Source organism: Chiroxiphia lanceolata, chromosome W (assembly GCF_009829145.1).
Source record: "Chiroxiphia lanceolata isolate bChiLan1 chromosome W, bChiLan1.pri, whole genome shotgun sequence".
NCBI classification, from domain to species: Eukaryota; Metazoa; Chordata; class Aves; order Passeriformes; family Pipridae; genus Chiroxiphia; species Chiroxiphia lanceolata.
Window position 1 is genome coordinate 1,648,322 of NC_045670.1, and position 19,944 is coordinate 1,668,265.

At 41.2% G+C, this 19,944-nt stretch overlaps 1 protein-coding gene across 1 annotated transcript in view; it reads left to right on the forward strand.

Annotated features, from left to right (window-relative positions):
• LOC116780087 (transcription factor RFX3-like) overlaps positions 1-19,944 on the forward strand; it is a 102,122-nt gene that overhangs the window by 54,321 nt on the left and 27,857 nt on the right. The window contains exons 5-7 of the mRNA XM_032674569.1: positions 4,490-4,671; positions 5,434-5,553; positions 16,971-17,092. Of these exons, the coding sequence (XP_032530460.1) occupies positions 4,490-4,671; positions 5,434-5,553; positions 16,971-17,092 (424 nt within the window). The remainder of the gene's footprint in view (positions 1-4,489; positions 4,672-5,433; positions 5,554-16,970; positions 17,093-19,944) is intronic.

The window sequence follows — 19,944 nt, forward strand, 5'->3', positions numbered from 1 at the left end:
ACTAGGACCACTACCATTTAATATCTTCATCAACAGCTTAGATAGTGGGATAGAGTGGATCTGAGTAGGACCACAAAAATGATCAAAGGTCTGGAACATATCTCCTATGAAGACAGGCAGAGAAAGCGAGGTTGTTCAGCCTTGGAGAAGAGAAGGCTCTGTGGAGACCTTATTGCATCCTTTCAATACTTAAAGGGGGCTTATGAGAAAAATGGAGAGAAACTTTTTACCAGGGCCTGCAGTGACAGCAGAAGGAGCAATGGTTTAAAACTGGAAGAGGGTAGATTTAAATTGAACATATGGAATAAAGTTCTTTACAACAAGAGTGGTGAGACACTGGAACAATCAGGTTGCACAGAGAAGTTGTGGATGCCCCATCCTTGGAAGTGTTCAAGGTCAGGTTGAATGGAGCTCTGCACAACCTGATCCAGTTGAAAATGTCCCTGATCATTGAAGGGGAATTGGTCTAGATGACCTTTAAAGGTCCCTTCCAACCCAAACCATGCTACGATTTTATGAAAATTTCTTTCTAATAATGAGATTTGCATATGTCTGTTATGGTAGTCTTATCCTGATGTTTCTTAACTGTTTTGAAGTATTTTCAAAACTACTGAAAGACAATAGAGGGATCTATTGTTGATTCTGTGAAAAAAAAGACCTCCATGCATCTTGCTGTAATAATTGTTCTTTCCTAGCCTCAGTAATTTTGGGAGAAATTAATGGAACCCAGATCAAACTTACTGGATATTTTCCCTTTTTAAAAAAACTTTTATTGAATTATGACTCAAATAAGGACAGTAAATATGGTTTTGGTCCTATCTTCTTCCTTAAACTGGCATTTTGTTGCCTAAATTAATATCTGTTCATTTTAATGATTTTTTTTTTCATTTTCCTTTATTTTCTTTCCTGATTTCTTTCTGCATGTGATTGACTTAATTAATTTATAATCTAATGTTTTCTAAATATTGAAGTTTCATTGAAGGTGGAGTCAATTTACCCACTCTGTGTAAACCATACCATTCCAATATTGCTAATATTTTAAGTCAACAAGTCAAAAATCAAAGTGTGGACATTTCAATTTTATAATTAGATTTTTGCAAATGCAAAAATGTATTTAAGGTCATTTGCAATAATGTTATCATGTCTGCAGATTATTTACTTTTTTTCCATGGCATTCAGCTATTGACACTCTTATTTGAAGACTGTAACCTACCAAATAATCATGTCAAGCTTTTTTTTAATTGAAATATCTTCACCCTGGAGCAAAAATCCTTACTTTATACTTATCTTGGGTTTTGCTTTTCCATTGGGCACTAGTTGAGGTTGAAAGAATATCTGTCAAATACAGATCATTAGTAAAATGCACTGAAAGGAATCCTAATAAATTAGAATTCATCTGGAAAAAAGTCTAATGTTATATTTAGAAGTTAATTCGGAAATAATTCTGGGGTTTTGGCAATCATTTTTTTCTTTGTGAAGTAAAACAGAAATTGCTCATATTCCATAATCTAAATCTTAAATGGTAAAGTTGAAGAATATAATTAAGATATAGTGAAATTAGTGAAATGGTTTTGTTCATACACTCACGTAAAGGTAAAAGTTTATAATAATATTTTTCCTAGGCTTTGTTTCAAAATTTTAAATACTCAAGATAAAAAAAGTTGTGAATGTTAAGACTTTTAAAATAATGTATTTATATCCAAAAGTTGATATAGGGATGATGAACTGCACTTTTTTATGTTTATTTGAAGTGCAACATTATCTACATCCATCTTGGAACCAGCTAGATCTTGCTTCTCCTGCATCTTTACATAGAGCTCTTGTTTAGGAACCTAAGCATGATAGTTCTGGTGATGTTTTCTGCAAGGAAGTAAACATGAATATGGTCTTTGAAAGGTCTGGAGTAAATGTTTTCCTAATTTTTCTTTCATTTTTCATGTATTGTGCTTGGTAAATTGTTCACAACTGACTTAAACAGAACTGTATGTCCAATATATTAATTATAATCTAATTTTTACTAATAGAATCACAGAATCACAGAATATGCTGAGTTGTAAGTTCTGCAATAAAGAAGGGTCAGAGTGGAAACATATTTCAAGAATAATGGGCACTAAAATATTGATATTCTTGTTCTTTAAATGACATGTTTTATTGAACATTAGTAGAACAGAATTTGTTCAGTGATCTATTAGTAAATAGCCCTGCAGAGTAGCATATTCAATGTCACATAATTATTATATATTTTACTGTACTTTAAACACATATCTTGGTCATATTAATTGCTTCGGTGGAATAAATTTAAATGGATTATACAACTCTATGAGGCTTCAGCATACTGGAATAAAATTTTGTTCCAAATGCCGAAACCAAATCCATGGTTTGGGGATTTATTGGATGCTCAAACTAAGCCCAGACTTTTTGTATGAATTGTGAACCTGGAAAATTGGATGTTCATGCTAATTCATTTTGGTATAATTACTTTCTTAAGTAATTAGTAAATACAAGAAGAAAACAAAATTTGGGAATTATTCAAGTGGAAATTATTTTGATTTACTCTTGTCCTATTGCTTGTTACTTATGAGAAGAGACTAACAACCACCTTGCTACAAGCTCCTTTCAGGTAGTTGTAGAGAGAGATAAGGTCCCATCTGAACCTCCTTTTCTCCAGGTTCTTTCAGCTGCTTCTCATAAGACTTGCGCTCCAGACCCTTCAGCAGCTTCCTTGCTCTTCTTTGGACACACTCCAGCACCTCAATGTCTTTTTTGAAATGAGGGGCCCAAAACTGAACACAGTATTTGAGGTGTGGCTTCACCAGTGCTGAGTACAGAGGGACAATCACTTCCCGAGTCCTGCTGGCCACACTTTTTGACACAAACCAGGATGCCATTGGCCTTCTTGACCACCTGGGCACATTGTTTGCTCATGTTCAGTCAGTTGTCGACCAGCACCCCCAGATCCTTTTCTAACCCGCAGTTTTCCAGCCACTCATCCCCAAACCTGTAGCATTGCATGGGGTTGTTGTGACTCAAGTGCAGGACCTTTCACTTGGCCTTGTTGAACCTCATACAAGTTCTGTAGAGATTTCCTACCCTCAAGCAGATCAACACTCCTGCCCAACTTGGTGTCATCTACAAACATATTGAGGGTGCACTCGATCACCTCATTCAGATCACTGATAAAGATATTAATCAGAAATTACCCCAATACTGAGCCCTGGGGCCACCAACTGGATGTGACTTCATTCACCACCATTCTTTGGGCCCAGCCATCCAGACAGGTTTTTACCCAGCAAAGAGTACGCCTGTCCAAGTCATGAGTAGCCAGTTTCTCCAGGAGAATGCACTGGGAAACACTGTCAAAGGCCTTACTAAAGTCCAGGTAGAGAACATTCACAGCTTTTCCCTCATCCACTCAGTGGGTCATCTTGTCATAGAAGGAGACCAAGTTAGTCAAGCAGGACCTGCCTTTCATAAACCCATGCTGGCTGGGCTTGATTCCCTGGGTGTCCTCTACATACCATGTGGTGGTGCTCAAGATGATCTGCTCCATAACCTTCCCTGCCACTGAGGTCAGACTGACGGGCCTGTAGTTCCCTGGATCCTCCTTCTGACCCTTCTTATAGATTTACTAACTTCTAGTCAACTGGGACCTCTCTGGTTAGTCAGGACTGCTGATAAATGACCATTATAAAAATATTTCCATTTTATTCTCTTATACTGGTAAATGTCATTAAAATGACCATTTTACTTGAGTTTTGTGTGTATGTTACTATTTGTTCTACACAAAGGTACAGTGATGTATTAGAAACTGTTTCCCTACATGCTTCCAAAATTGCCCACCCAAATTCTACAATAAATTACACAGAAAAAAAAAGAATACTAATTCTGTTATGTTTCAAAGTCAAAACCAAACAGGCTACAACAGAAAGGGATTGGACCCATAATACTTTATAGATGTACAAGTTATTTTTCATGTCATCTAGATTGCTTGTTACCTTATATTTTCTTCCTTGTATTTGGAAGACAATAAACCCTATTCAGTTAAATGGAGTACTGGGGTTTTTTATTTGTATTTTTTAATTAGTTCTATTAAGTTTTTTTCATGCAATTAATATAAATTGTGTTGATTATTTTAGTTCCTTGGAGTTCCAACAATTTTTCTCCAAAACACAAATAACTTCATAAAATGTTAATGTATGGTACTGAATCTGAAATATTTTTAGAAGTGGAGCTATCTGAGCTCACAAGTGCCATGAGTTTTGTTATTTCCTTGTAATCCTAAAAAAAACCCCAAACTAAGACATCATTGCATATCTAGCATTGAAATAGATTTAAAGAGATTATATTTACTTGAAGAAGAAAGTTCCTGTATTAAACAGGCCTTAAGAGTGGTCTAAAAAATATCAGAGGTCTATGTTGTACAATTAAGTGGGGTTTCTTAGTAGAGTAATACTAAATTTACATATGTTCACTTTCATATTTGGCATAGCTCCAATGGCTTTTAGACAACTATGAAACTGCAGAAGGAGTGAGTCTCCCCAGAAGTACCCTTTACAACCATTACTTACGTCATTGTCAGGAGCACAAGTTAGATCCAGTCAATGCTGCCTCCTTTGGAAAACTCATACGGTCAATCTTCATGGGATTACGGACCAGAAGACTGGGAACCAGGTTTGTGTTAAGAAAATCTTAAAGTATAACAGAAAATATCCATTATAATAGTGAACGTGAAGCTCATATGTTAAAAACAAGCAAGGAAATAAGAAAATAAAAATATTTAAAACCTTACTGTTAAGGGAGTTGCCAAATCCAGCAGACTTCAGGACCCGGGGGACTCCTGGTCTGCTATAGCCAGATTCTGTGTACCCTTATGACCCAGATATCTTCCATCTCAGTCCAATAGATGTAGCTACTGATGTTTCCATTTTCAGGTCCAACTAGTAGTGAGGCTGAACATGCATTCCAGAGGTGCAGACAAACACACACGTGACACTAACACAGCTAACCACAGAAGCTAACACAGGGTAATGCCTTTACCAGCACCCATATAGACACTCTCATAAACATGAATGCAGATAGCCCAATTCTGTTCTTTCTTTCCAGCTGATCAGGACTGAAGTTGATTAGTGAAACATTCACAAACCCTCACTCACAAGCATACTCCATTTATGGAATTTTTTTGTTCACTATGACTGCATAAGTCGTGTATTTGTTTTTTCTTATTTTATTTAAACGAAGTCCAACAGTAAAGTGCTGGAAAATATAGTTTAAGTGAACTGATTTCCAGAAGCTGGTGGAGTTATATCAGTTTTATACTAGAGTGAGAGGAAAGACAAACCTAACTTTTATGTACTGTTTTCCAGTCAAGGCAAATTGTGAAGTATGATGTATATATAAAAAAAACTCCATTGTTATTTTTGTTCTTTCATGAAGGGGGAACTCCAAATACCATTATTATGGGATTCGTGTCAAACCAGATTCTCCCCTTAATCAACTACAAGAGGACATGCAATATATGGCTATGAGACAGCAACCCATGCAGCAGAAACAGAGGTATGGTGTTATATAAAACTATGTTTTCATATTTCTAGTTCTTGAAATCTTACCTCTCCTCATTTATGTGACAAAGTTGAACCTCTAATGAAACTTGTTTAACTTCTCTTGGGAAAAATAAAGGTTTGTCAGTTCAGCAGTTGATATCACTGGAGTCTGATATCAGTAGACATACCTAAAATCTCATAAATTTTAAAAATTGATAATAAAAATAAAATATCACCCAATTCTTCTGAACAGGCACTTCTTGTAAGTCTTAGGTTATTTTCTCACAAGACGGAAAAAAAAGTAATAGAAACTTTGAATTTCAAATTCTGTTGTTCATTTTCATTTCTTTAATCAGCACGTATAAAAAATGATAGAAGAACTTGTGATTAGGTTCAGCTTTGTGTTGATTTCCTCCTCCTGGAAAGAACTGATATATCAAAACCCTGGACTTGAGGAGAGAAGACTTGGACCTCTTCTGGGTTCTGCTTGGAATAATCCCATGGGAGACAGTCCTATGGGGCAAAGGGGTCCAGAAGAGTTGGTTTATTTTTCAAGGATCACCTTCTTGAAGCTAAAGAATGGTCCATCCCAACATGCAGGAAGTCAAGTAAAGGTGGAAGGAGGCCTGCATGAATGAACAGGGAGCTCCTGACAAAGCTCAAACATATAAAGGAAGTATACAAGAGGTGGAAGTAAGGTCAGGGAACCCAGGAGGAATATAGAGTCTGTCTATAGACACTCTATATATAGACTGTCTGAGTGTGCAGGGATGGTGTTAGGAAAACCAAAGCCCACCTATTAAGGACAAGAAGATTATTGAGAGTTGTCAGTGTGTATTTACAAAGGGGAAGTCATGCTTGAACAACCCAATAGTCTTCTAGAATGAGGTGAATGGCTCTGTGGATGAGGGGAGAGCAATGGATTATGTCTATATTGACTTTAGCAAGGCTTTCAACACTATTCCTGTCAGGGAGCAGTGAGGGCTAGCTTCTCCCTAAGGAATGGGGAGCTGGGAGTTGAGTACCATGATACACACAGCAAGGACCTCACCAGCCTGGGTCTAATCCTGCAGTATACAAGTGAAGTGAGCAGGACAGATCTCGAGGTGGTAGTCAGATTCAACCAAGAATCCAGATCATCACACAGATTTGTGGTGATGACACAGGTCCAAGGTCAAGACAGGAAGTCAGTCTGCAAATCAGACTCAGGTCTGGTGAGGACAACCAGGGTCAGACACAGCCCACTGATCATTGGGTAAGTCCCTAGGGGCAAGACAGGTCCAAGGTCAAGTAAGAAAGCAAATCCATCAGTTGGGGTGCAGGTCAATGGGATCCATACCAGTCACAGTCATGGCTGTGGCTGAGCTAGAGATCAGTACTCCTACAACACAGGGATCTTATCAATGAGTATAAATACCTGATGGGAGGGAGAAAAGAACAAGTCAGACTCTTCTCAGCAGTGCCCAGTGACAAGACAATGAGCAATGGGCACAAACTGAAAAACAGAAAATGTCATTTGGTTGGAATGTACCTCTGGCTATTGTCTAGTCCAGTCCTCCCAGCTCAAAGCAGTATCAGCTAGAGCAGGTTGCCCAAGACCATGTACAGTTGGGTTTTGAATTTCTCTAAAGATGGAGACTCTACAAACTTCCTGGGCAAGCTGTTTCAGGGTTCAACCACCCCTAAAGAAAAAAATGTATTTTCTTATGTTTAAGCAGAATTTCCTGTGTTTAAATTTGTGCCCATTGCCTTTTGTCCTTTCACTGGATACTAATGAAAATAGTGTGGATCTGCTTTATTTATTCAATCCCAACAGTATATATAAAGTAGTTTCAATGATCTTTGTTCATTCATCTCCTAAATCAGTTCAGGTGTGCAAAGATTTCAGTAAAATAAATTTCCAAATCCCAGACATTCTAAGTAGATGAAATGCAGACAGCAAGGAGTTAGATTGACTGCGTGATATTTACAAGGTGAAAAACTTAGTACTCTCTTTTCTGCTCAAAATCAGATATACTACTATACTTTTCAAAAAAGAAAATAGAAAAATTAGAAATTTTCATTGAAAAAATTGGAAACTCATGAACCAACGGTTACCTACAAGATGTTTTGTGCAAAAAACTGCCAACTTTGGAGTTTTTGACTTAAATTTTTTCATGGAAAACTAGACATTTTAAAAGCAAGACCAGATGTTTTCCTAATATTTTTATCACATTGGAATATGGTTAACATATTCCAATATGGTTAATAGTAATTTTAAACAAAAGTTTAAACATATATATAAAACGCCAGTATTTCTTATTCTAACATGTTTAATACAATTTTACTGTTCTCTAGCATGCAGAAATCTTTACTTTTACTTTTTATTTCTGTTGATATCCTTATTTTGCAGTGTTTAGGATACAGTTTAGTCAGATTTTCTCATGAAATGTATATGGGGGGAAAGCTTGACCCATATAGTTGCTTGTTTATTTTAACGCAAATCAAGATTCTCATGTATGTACTAGACCTCAGAAGTTAATCCTTGGGGGATGGGGGAGAGGATAAAAGAGCTACATGTAAGAAAAATAAACAAAAACATGCATTAAGCTGCATTGCATTTTTTTAACACTATATTTCCAAACTAAGACTTTTTCAATGGTTATGAAGTATGATTAGTATATATATGAGAAGTTTGGTATATATCGGTATATATGTATTGTTGACTAAAGAAAATACAGGGAGAAAAAAAAACTCCGAGGTAAATTAGTTTTGGAGGTGAGATAAGGAAAGGATTTTAATTTGTGCCTCTGAGGCACAAGACACACGCCACCCCCCCATGTACAGTTGTTACAAATTATAATACTGTCTGTCCAATCCCAGATGTTTCCACCCTGTGGCTTTTGCCCTGATCTACCCTCATCCCGCCCCCTGGGAATTGGGGCTAGGGGCTTTTCGAGACCACCTCTTCATCATCTTCATCTTCTTCAGAGTACAGGGGGCACACGTTCACCCAGTTCTTGACTGTACTCTTGCGGTTTAGGCCAAGGTACAAGTTTTCTTTAAACAAAATGGGCCTACTTTGACAGGAGACTAAACATTTTTGCTGGAATTCAGGGGATATTGATATGGGGAGCATGGAATGGGGTAATAGGGGTTGAGGAATGTGTAAACTACTGTGCTAAAGGGTGAGGGATATAATACAGCTACTTCTAAAATCTACAAAAAGCTAAAAATCCAAAAATCCATAGGCATCAGTATAAATTTTCTCTTACAGTATTCAGAAGTCTAGCATGTTTTAACATGAGATAAAAGGTTTAATACTATAGTTTGAGTCATTAGGAGCAAACTTTATTATTTCCAGTTTTATTAATGTTTCTAATTTGATTTAAAAACTAAAAAAATGTTTTAACATCTGTGCAATAATTCTCTTATAAGAAGACATTCAGAGCAAAGAGAATCTAAGAATCACAAATCTTTCCTTCTCCCTTCTGATAACTTAAGCTAGGTAATGTTATTTATGTTCTGTCCTTTAGAATCAGCTGGCAACTATGTTTGTTTTTTCTGTTTGGATGTATCAATTTTACCCCCTCTCCATCAATCACATCTAATTGGTAGACACTTCTAGTTCTTGACTTCTTGACAAAGTGTAGGTTGAATTTATGCTACAGACCACTTTTCATCATTCTTCCTTAATTTGAAAGGTCATGCAACTTTCCTACTTCTGTCACAGCGTATTGGGTATATGTAGCAAGGTTTTGGTTGTGGATAAGGGGCTGCTCTGTGCTGGACACAGCTGGTTCCAGCTGGCTTGCTAATGGACCCAATGCAGGCCAAAGCTGAGCCAATCAACAAAGCTGGTGTTGCCTCTGTGAAAACATACTTAAGACAGGGCAAAATCCACCAGACATGCAGAGGTGTAGGGGAGAAAAAAGAGTGAGAAACAGCAGTACGAACAGAGGTCAGAGAAGAAGGTGGGGGAGGAGGTGCTCCGTGGTGCCAGAATCAATATTCACATAGCAGCTTATACAACAGACCACGCTGGAGTAGTTGGACATTTTTTGAAGGAACTGCAGCCCATGGAGAATCCATGCTGGAGGAGACAAGTGTGAGAAGGAAGGAGTGGCAGAGAGATTTTATTATGTACTGACCATAACACCCTTCCACTCGCCTCCTTGAGCTGCTCATTGCCTCACTGAAGGGGCTGCATGTAACCTGTGTCAATAACAAGGGTGGGAGAAGAGGAGCCTGGAATGAAGGCATGAACCTGGGAAAGGAGGAAGGGTATTTTGATATTTGTCCTTTTGTTTCCTGCTACCTGAAGTAGTAATTACACTTTTATTTTAATTGATGATAAATTAACTTAATTTTACCTAAGTTAAGTCTGTTTTGCCCCAACAGTGATTATCTTGACCTACAATCTTTCTTGCTCCTGTTCTTCCTATTTTTTCCACCTGACCTACTGGGGCAGGGGGAGTGAGAGTGGCTGAGTGGGAGTTTCACTGTTGGCCAAGGCTAAAACACCACGAATATGAATATATCCAAAGACCTGCTAGACATATGCTTGTGTTCAATGTTTGACATGGCCCTGAATTCAGGGTTTGAGATTTCAGAAATGAATTTCAGTCGAGTGGCAACAATCACTGAGCTAATTCAAAGGTGGTGTTGCTAGTTGCCGAGCCACATTTGTGGTCAACATGAGCTATGGGAGTGCTACTTCTCTGTTTCAATAAGAAATTAAAAAATAGTAAATGTAAACTACAGATGACTGTTGCTAACAGTCCCATCTCCCAGTTGAGATAGTAGCTTGGACACAACAGAAGCAGATCAAGACATTTAAAGCACCTTTGGACTGAAATAGAAGAAATGCACAGGTAAGGACTTGCCTCACCTATATAGGTAATAGCCCTGCCTTTCAACTGGAGCTGCTGTATGGCTCAGACTTCCAAATGGAAGACTGGTTTGCATTTGACATACTGGTGCTAGATGGTTTATGGGAAGGAAATGCCAGGATGTTTAAATAATTGAATTCACAGCATCACCGAATCACAGAATTGTTGAGGTTGGAAGACACCTCTGGAGGTCACCTTGTCCAACTCCCCTACTCAGGAAGGACCACCTAGACCAGTTGACCAGGACTGTGTCCAGATGGCTTTTAAATATTTCCAAGGAGGGAGACTCTACCACGTCCCTGGGAAACTTGTTCCAGTGCTCAATCACTGGATGTTTCCTGATGTTCAGAGGGAATCTCCTGTGTTTCAGCTTATGCCCACGGCCTCTTTTGCTTTCACTGGGCACCACTGAAAAAACTTGGCTCTATCTTCTTTGTATCTTCCCTTCAGGGATTCATATACATGAATAAAATCCCCCCTGAGCCTTCTCTTCTCCAGGGTAAAGAGTCCCAGCTCTCTCAGCCTTTTCTCATAGGAGAGATGCTCCAGTTCCTTAATCATCTTGGTGGCCCTTTGCTGGACTCTCTCTAGTATGTCCATGTCTCTCTTGTACTGGGGAGCCCAGAACTGGACACAGTACACCAGATGTGACCTCACCAGTGCTGAGTAGAGGGGAAGGATCATGTCTTTCCACCTATTGGCAATGTTTTACCTAATGCAACCAACGGTACCATTGACCTTCTTTGCAGCAAGGGCACACTACTGGTTCATGTTCAACTTGCCGTCCAAAAGGACCCCCAGGTCCTTTTCTGGAAGCAGCACAACCCTCTGTAATATCAGCCACTCTTCCCAGTTTTGGTGCTGTCTGCAAAGTTGCTGAGGGTATACTCTGCCCAATCATACAGATCATTAGTGAAAATGTTGAACTGGACTGGCCCCAGTACTGACCCATGGGGTACACTGCTAGTCACTACAGTTTTTGCCACTGATCACTACGCTCTGGGCCCGACCATTGTGGTGGGTTGACCTTGGCTGACTGCCAATTGCCCACCAAGATGCTCAGTTGGAGAAGGGAGAAAAATATGACAAAATACTCGTAGGTCAAGATAAGGACAGGGAGATCACTCAGCAATTACCATCAGGCAAAACAGACACAACTTGGGGAAATTAATTCAATTTATTGTCAATCAGAGTTGGATAAAGAGAAATTGTTATAGGTTAGAAATCCAGGAGAATTTTTCTTCCCCCTGCCCCCACTGTAGGAAACACGGAGTTTGAATGGAAAGGGAGTCAATTAACCTTACAAAAGAACTAGTTAGCCAGACCGCATTCCTAGCTGATGGCCCATCAGAGGCTGGGGGGAGAGGGGAGGAGTTTTGGGAGGGGTTGACTGGCTCTGCTCGGAGGGGAGAGAGGTAGACTGCAGAGTTCACCCTCTAGAATGGAGACGGAGTCTGTGTGTGGGTATTTTTGGAGAAAAAACCTGGAAGCCAGGCTTTCTGGCTTCTCGTCCTGGTGAAGCCGGATCATTGGTCTCAGTTGGCTTTGCACACTGCCTCGTGACTCCAACCGGAACCTACTGTGTTTTCATCGGAGAGTTCTGTGCCCACTGAGGGAGAGAGAAGAGAAACCTTGAGACACCGTCATCTGGGAACAACAGTGAGTTCCGTTGGGGACTTTCCTCTCCCTCTTTCTTCCATTGGGGGAAGGGTCCCACATTTTCTTTTTTGACTTCTCCCGCGATCCAAGACCACCCCCCAGACCCCCTTCCCCTCGTGGTGACCACCAGAGCCCGACAGCGTCCCCTGCAGGTCAACACAGAGAACTGCAGGCTCTACATTTCCAGCAACCCAACAGCACCCCCTGCAGGTCACAACAGAGAACTGCAGGCTCTACATTTCCAGCAACCCAACAGAGCCCCCTGCAGACCACAATTAGGACTGCACTAAAGGACAGAGAAGTATTCATTCAGACTTTTTTTGCTGTTTTTTTTTTCCTTTTGTTTGAAGGGGACTTTTTAGGTACAGGACTATTGCCTAGGGTTTTTTTGTGTTCTGTTACTGTTCTTGCCAACATACATATATCTTTTAATAAAGGGTTGTTATTTCTTCTGGTTTTTTCCACACTTCCTCGATTAAAGCCCCTTAATTTTGAATTCACAATTGCTGAGAGAGAGAAACTTGGTTTGTCTCATAACTCATCCTCTTTAGTAAACTTTCCAGTCTCTTCAACTGAGACAGAAATAAAAACAAGTCTAAAAAAATTTTACTCTCAACCCTTACTTCTTTGTAGGCTCAACTTCACTCCCAATTCTTCTACCTCCTCCCCCCGAACATCACAGAGGGATGGGGAATGGAGGTTGCAGTCAGTTCATAATGCATGTCTCTACCTCTCCTTTCTCCTTGCCTGCTTCAGTGTGGAATACATCCCACAACAGACAGTCCTTCATGAACTTCACCAATGAGGGTCCTTCCCATAGACTGCAGTCCCTTATGAACTTCTCCAGTATGGGTCCTTAGCACGGAGTGCAGTCCTTCAGGAAAAGACTACTCCAGCGTGGGTCCCCCATAAGGCCACAGGTCCTGCCAACAAACCTGCTCCAGTGTGGGCTCTCCATGGGCTACAGCTTCCTTCAGGGCACATCTACTTCTCTCATGTGGGTTCCTCACAGGCTGCAGGGTGGATATCTGCTCCACCATGAATCTCCATGGGCTGCAGGGGGACAACCTACTTCACCATAGTCTTCACCATGGGCTGCAGAGAAATCTCTGCTCCAGCAACTGAAGCACCTCTTCCCCTTCCTTCTTTTCTGACCTTGGTGTCTGCAGAGTTTTTTCTTTCACATATTCTCACTCCTCTCTCCCAGATGCTGTTGTGCAGCATTTTTTACCCCTTTTTAAAATATGTTATCAAAGAGGAGCTACTAATGTCTCTGATTGACTCAGACTTTGGCCAACAGTGGGCTCGTCAGTCTGACCTCAGTGCCTGACAAGGTTATGGGGCAGATCATCCTAAGTGCAATCACACAGCACCTACAGGATGGACAAGGGATCAGATCCAGTCAACATGGGTTTAGGAAGGGCAGGTCCTGTCTGACCAACCTGATCTCCTTTTATGATCAGGCAACCTACGTGGTGGATGAAGGGAAGGCTGTAGATGTGGTCTATCTGGACTTCAGCAAAGCCTTTGACACCGTCTCCCATAGCATTCTCCTGAAAAAACTGGCAGTCCATGACTTGGACAGGTGCACTCTCTGCTGGGTTAGGAACTGGCTGGAGGACCGGGCCCAGAGAGTGGTGGTGAACGGTGTTGCATCCAATTGACCGCCGGTCACTAGTGGTGTCCCCCAGGGATCAGTGTTGGGTCCAATTCTGTTTAAGATCTTTATCGATGATTTAGATGAAGGGATTGAGTCCATCATCAGCAAATTTGCAGATGACACCAAGCTGGGGGGGCGTGTCGATCAGCTGGAAGGCAGGAGGGCTCTGCAGAGGGACCTGGACAGACTGGAGAGTTGGGTTGATTCCAACAGGATGAGGTTCAACAAGACCAAGTGCTGGGTCCTGCACTTTGGTCACAACAACCCCATGCAGCACTACAGACTGGGCACAGAGTGGCTGGAGAGTAGCCAGGCAGAGAGGGACCTGGGAGTTTGGATTGACAGGAAGCTGAACATGAGCCAGCAGTGTGCCCAGGTGGCCAAGAAGGTCAATGGCATCCTGGCCTGTATCAGGAACAGTGTGGTCAGCAGGACCAGGGAAGTGATTCTTCCCCTGTACTCAGCGCTGGTGAGGCCACACCTCGACTACTGTGTCCAACTCTGGGTCTCTCATTTCAGGAAGGATATTGAGGTGCTGGAGCAGGTCCAGAGAAGAGCAACTAGGCTGGTGAAGGGACTTGAACACAAGTCCTATGAGGAGTGGCTGAGGGAGCTGGGATTGTTCTTCCTGGAGAAGAGGAGGCTCAGGGGAGACCTCATCACTCTCTAAACTACCTGAAAGGAGGTTGTAGCCAGGTGGGGGTTGGTCTCTTCTCCCAGGCAACTATCAGTAATCTTCTCCCAGGCATGGTGTTAAGCTGTGTCAGGGGAGGTTTAGGTTGGATATTAGGAAGAAATGCTTTACAGAGAGGGTAATCAGGCATTGGAATGGGCTGCCCGGGGAAGTGGTGGATTCTCCGTCCCTGGAGGTATTTAAGATGAGACTGGATGTGGCACTTAGTGCCATGTTCTAGTAACCATGGCGGTAGTGGATCAAGGGTTGGACTTGATGATCTCAGAGGTCCTTTCCAACCCAGCTGATTCTATGATTCTGTGATCTTGGAGCTGGCTGAAACTGACTCTTTCTGACATGGGGACATCTCCTGTCTCCTTTTAGAAGCCATCTCTGCAGACCCCCACTACCAAAATCTTGCCATGTTACAGTACAGCCGTTCAGCCAATTCTCAGTCCATCTCACTGTCTGCTTCTCCCCTCATCTACCAGGCCAGCCATTTCATTGTAGAAGTTTATCAGTTTGGTCAAGTGTGAATTCCCTTTGGTGAATCCATGTTGACTACTCCCAATCACCACCTTCTTCATGCATTTGTAAATGGTTCCTAGGTTTAGCTGCTCCATCACCTTCTCAGGATCAAACTGAGGCTGACTGGCCTGTAAAAGCTGTTAAAACTGTTTGACTCCTATAATGTCACCTGTAATAATGCCAGAATTAAGACTTTTCACCAAGATTTTTTACTTGAAGTACATTGGAGCAAATGACAGGATAATCTGGATTCCTAGCACCTAGATTTTTTTTGTGTGTGAAAGTTCTTTTTAAACCCTAGAAACTCAAAGGACTGTTAGTTTTATGCATTCAAGGCACTTTGGATTCTACTCCAAGAGCTGAAAAGTTTTTTAAATATTAAATTTTGTAGAAACTAGTGGAACTATGTGAACATACTGATTTTAATTTAAAAATAGAAATTGATCTTCTGCCAGGTATTTTTAATGATAAAGTATAATGAGAATAAAGTTAAAAGTTCTTACAAAATGAGATTTTGGGATTGCAAATAGATCTATCAAGTGATGAGAACTTTATCCATAAGAGTTCAATGTTACTGTGATACTAGAGATTAAACTTTAGTCTTCTAAAGTTGATTACAGTTGTGCTATTTATTTCTGCAGGCCTGGGATTTTATCCTGAACCTTTAAAATAACCAAACATCATGTAAAAGTCCCATAGATTAAGATGATAACAGAAGTTTTTGTTTCCAAGTATTAACCTTCCTAAAGTTATCATGCTCTATGTTAATCAGGCCAAGAGGCATCTTTGAGAAGTATACATCTTATATATCACATGTTCTATGTTATTGTATAGTTAAATATATGTCTAGAATGACCAGAACCTTGGATGTTTGTTTCTTATGGGAGCTTTCTCATAAACTAAAATCTAAATAGTTACATAGGGCATTCCTATTATCTGTTTAATAAGATCAAAGTGACAACATGCTCACATCTGACTCAACTGCTTCTTAAGAGGAGCATTTTCAGAGTGGAATTTGTTGATGTTTCTAAAGTTAATATAAAGCCTTACAATCTGCAATTTCAGACTTGAGCAACAGTTCACATGCATTGCTTCCTGCACCGAGGTTTCTCTAGTTTTCTTCTGGCAAAAAAAGTTATTTCAGGACAAAGGTTCCAAGTTCTTACCACTAAGAACTGTAGCAGAATTTTCAGTTGTGTTGAAGATTGCAGGCAGAGGCTTCAGCCTGTCCGTGTGATAGTTTTAACATCTGACCATCCAAACCAGGACTCCTATTTGTATCTTTGTCCTTTTTATCCTTTATAAAAGCTTTTGTGACTTGACTGATGAAGAGTTTAGAATAGAATAGAATAGAATAACACTATTTCAGTTGTAAGAGACATACAACGATCATCTAGTCCAACTGCCTGACCACTTCAGGGTTGACCAAAAGTTAAAGCATATTATTAAGGGCATTCTTCAAATGCCTCAAACACTGACAGGCTTGGGGCATCAACCACCTCTGTAGGAAGCCTGTTCCAGTGTTTGACCACCCCCTCAGTAAAGACATGCTTCCTAATATCAAGTCTGAACCTCCCCTACTTCAGCTACTTAGTTCAAGTCTAAGTAGTCTTCTCAGACCTTCTGAGTTCATGAGAAGTTTGTTACATTTTAAAATTATTTAAATTCCTTTGTCTTCAAACAGGTGCATGGCCCCTCTTTAGATGATTAAACCTTATTTTTGAGCTACTTGATTCCTGAGAAGACGAGTCCTTTGGAAAAGGAAATAGTGTAAATGAGCTTTAGATGTTAGTGGCGTAGTTTTAAAACTAAATTCCACAAGAAATTGGTAGTTGTGCTGCGATATCCACTTTATGAATTTTATAATGCATTGCCAGTGTTCTGTTTCCTTGCTACAATTATTCTGATGTTACTTTTTTTTTTGTGTGAACTAGTAAAACTGTATATTGGGACTGGGAAATCAGGCAGAACAGAGTGTGATATTGCACTTACAAAAAAAGTGAACATAAAGAATAATTTTGTATTTGATAATTTTGTAGGTACAAGCCTGTGCAGAAAGTGGATGGAGTTGCAGATGGTTTCACAGGAAGTGGTCAACAGACAGGTACATCTGCTGAACAAACTATAATTGCCCAAAGTCAACATCATCAACAGTTTTTAGGTATGAAAAGATGTGTTATACTGTTGTCTCATTGCTAATAGAACAAAAAGATACTCATAGGAGCTATATGTTCTGTATTGCAAGACTTCTGCAATATTTAATATGCATCATGCAAATATAAAAGGAAAAAATGTGCAAAATCTACTTGCATGGTAGATTTAAAATATATTGCAATGCAATTGCGATGAAGACTCCGAGGCAAACTGCTCTGGCAAACATGCTCTGGAATCAAGGATCATGCAGAGGGACTGTGGGGAGAGTTCCTGAAGCAGCAAGACCTTGAAATTAGCACAGAGAGGTGCCTCAGCCCCCCTCCCCCCAGCAGGAAGCTCTGAAGCTCTGACTCAGAGGCAGCGCTGACTCAGTATGGGTGGGATCAGGAGTGACACGTCCATTCCCCACCCCTACAAAAGTATCTCTTAGGGAACACAGAGAGCAGAGTAGGTAAACAGGGCGTGGTGTTGCCTGGCAGTTCGCAAAGGGAGGATGCAATCACCCACCAGCTCAAGAGGTCAGCTCAGTTGGTGGTCATTACCCTCTCAGAAGGAGATGAGTTATCGTATCCGCTCGGTGGGGAACTATGTCCTCTGCACTTGCCAGAAAGGATGTGGTGACACAGACAAAGTTGCCATCTAGGTCTTGGGTTACGGGGAGTGCCAGAGCCTGGCACTGTATTGGATGGCAGTAGAGACAAAAGTTGTGTGAGGTGTGATGAAGTGGATGATCTGCTCAAGAGAGGAGGTAGAAAGGTTAAGAAGTATCAGGGAGTCTCAGGAGGAGGTTGAGTGGTGGAACCACTCTTTACCATCCCTTAGGCAAATACACCAACCAACCACATCACAAGAAGCAAAGGATCCTCTACTCTCTCACCACCAGGTAGAAGGAGGGGACTTAAGAGATGGGGGAGCAATGGAAACAGGTGTCTACTTGAGGCAGCAGACGAATCCCCTCCTGGCTTACCTCAGCTTCCCAGGTGCCCTTCTACAATAAATATGAGGCTCTAGAACTTGAAGAACAGGCACAGAATCATCAAGGTTGAAAGAGAACATCAAGATCATCTAGTCCAACCATCAACTCAGCACCACCATAATTACCCCTAAACCATATCCCCAAATGCCACTTACAGATGAACACAAATATAATATGGATACACTACAATATGGACAAAGATCCATACAGGTTGGAGGAGTTGCCTAACGTGAGTAAGTCTACCCCCTGCATCACAACTGCCTCAGTCAAGAAAAAAAGAGTAGTTGTCATTGGTGACTCCCTTTTGAGAGAAACAGAGGCCTGCCTGATATGCTGACCAGACCCAACCTATAGGGAAGTCTGCTGCCTCCCTGGGGCCCAAGTAAGAGACATTACCAAGAAACTCTGTAGCCTGGTACGGCCCTCTGATTATTATCCATTACTGTTTTTTCAGGTAGGCAACAATAAAGTCCAAACAAGAAGTCTGAGGACAATCAAGACGGACCTCAGGGCTTTGGAATGACTGGTTGAAGGATCTGGAGTGTGAACAGTGTTGTCCTCTATTCTTCCAGTTGCAGGGAACAATGGGTGTAGAAAAAGGAAAATCATACATATGAATACCTGGCTCTGAGCCTGGTGTCACCGGCAGAATTTTGGGGGTTTTGATCATGGGTTTACATGGCACCGAGCCTGCTGGCAACAACTGGGGTACACCTGTCTCAAAGGGGGAAAAGGATCCTTGTACAGGAGTTAGCAAGGCTCACTGAGAGACCTTTAAACTAGATTTAAAGGGAATAAAATCAGGAACACTGGAGATAAGCCTGGGGATGGTATGCCATTGTTTGAGGGGTGGTGTGCTAGAGAGGTCCTTCAGTCTGCTCAGTAGAGGTATGTGATGGAGATACATGCAGTAGCAAGGATGCATGGGTTATTGATGTGCTAGAAACCGTGGAAGCAGCTGAGAATGGTCAAGCAGTGGATCAGTAACACAAATGAAGTGTATCACATCAATGCATGCAGCATAAGCAACAAACAGGAGAAGCTGGAAGCCATGGTGCAGTAGGAAAACAATGACATAGTTGCCATCACATAGACATAGTGGGACAAGTCACACAAGTGATGCAGATGATCTTTAATGTCCCTTCCAACTCACACCATTCTATGATTCTATAACCTGATGTCCTTCTATGACAAGGTAACCTGCCTAGTGGATGAAGGAAAGGCTTGTGTCCCACAGCATTCTCTTGGAGGAACTGGATGCTCATGGCTTGGATGGGTACACTGTTCACTGGGTAAAAAATTGGCTGGATGGTCAAGCCCAGAGAGTGGTAGTGAATGGAGGTAAATCCAGTTGGCAGGTGATCACAAGTGGTGTTCCCCAGGACTCAATCTCGGGACCAGTCCTGTTTAATGTCTTTATTGATGATCTGGATGAGGGGATCAAGTGCACCTCTATAAATTTGCAGATGACACCAAATTGGACTGGAGTGTTGATCTGCTGGAGGGTAGGAAGGTTCTGCAGAGGAATATGGACATGTTGGATCAATGAGCCGAGGCCAGTGGCATGAGGTTCAACAAGGCGCAGTGCTGGGTCCTGCACTTGGGTCACAACAACCGCCTGCAGCGCTACAGGCTTGGGGAAGAGTGGTTGGAAAGCTGCCCATCAGAAAAGGACCTGGGGGTGCTGAACATGAGCCAGCAGTGTCCTCAGGTGGCCAAGAAGGCCAATGGCATCCTGGCTTTTATATTTGCTAATGTAAAAATGCTTATTAAATGTGTTATTGCAGTAATTGTACACTTTGTTTTGAATTCATGTATTGGGATTTGGCCTAACCTTGCTGTTACCAAAATCATTGGGAACCTTAGGTTATAGTTAGCAGGTT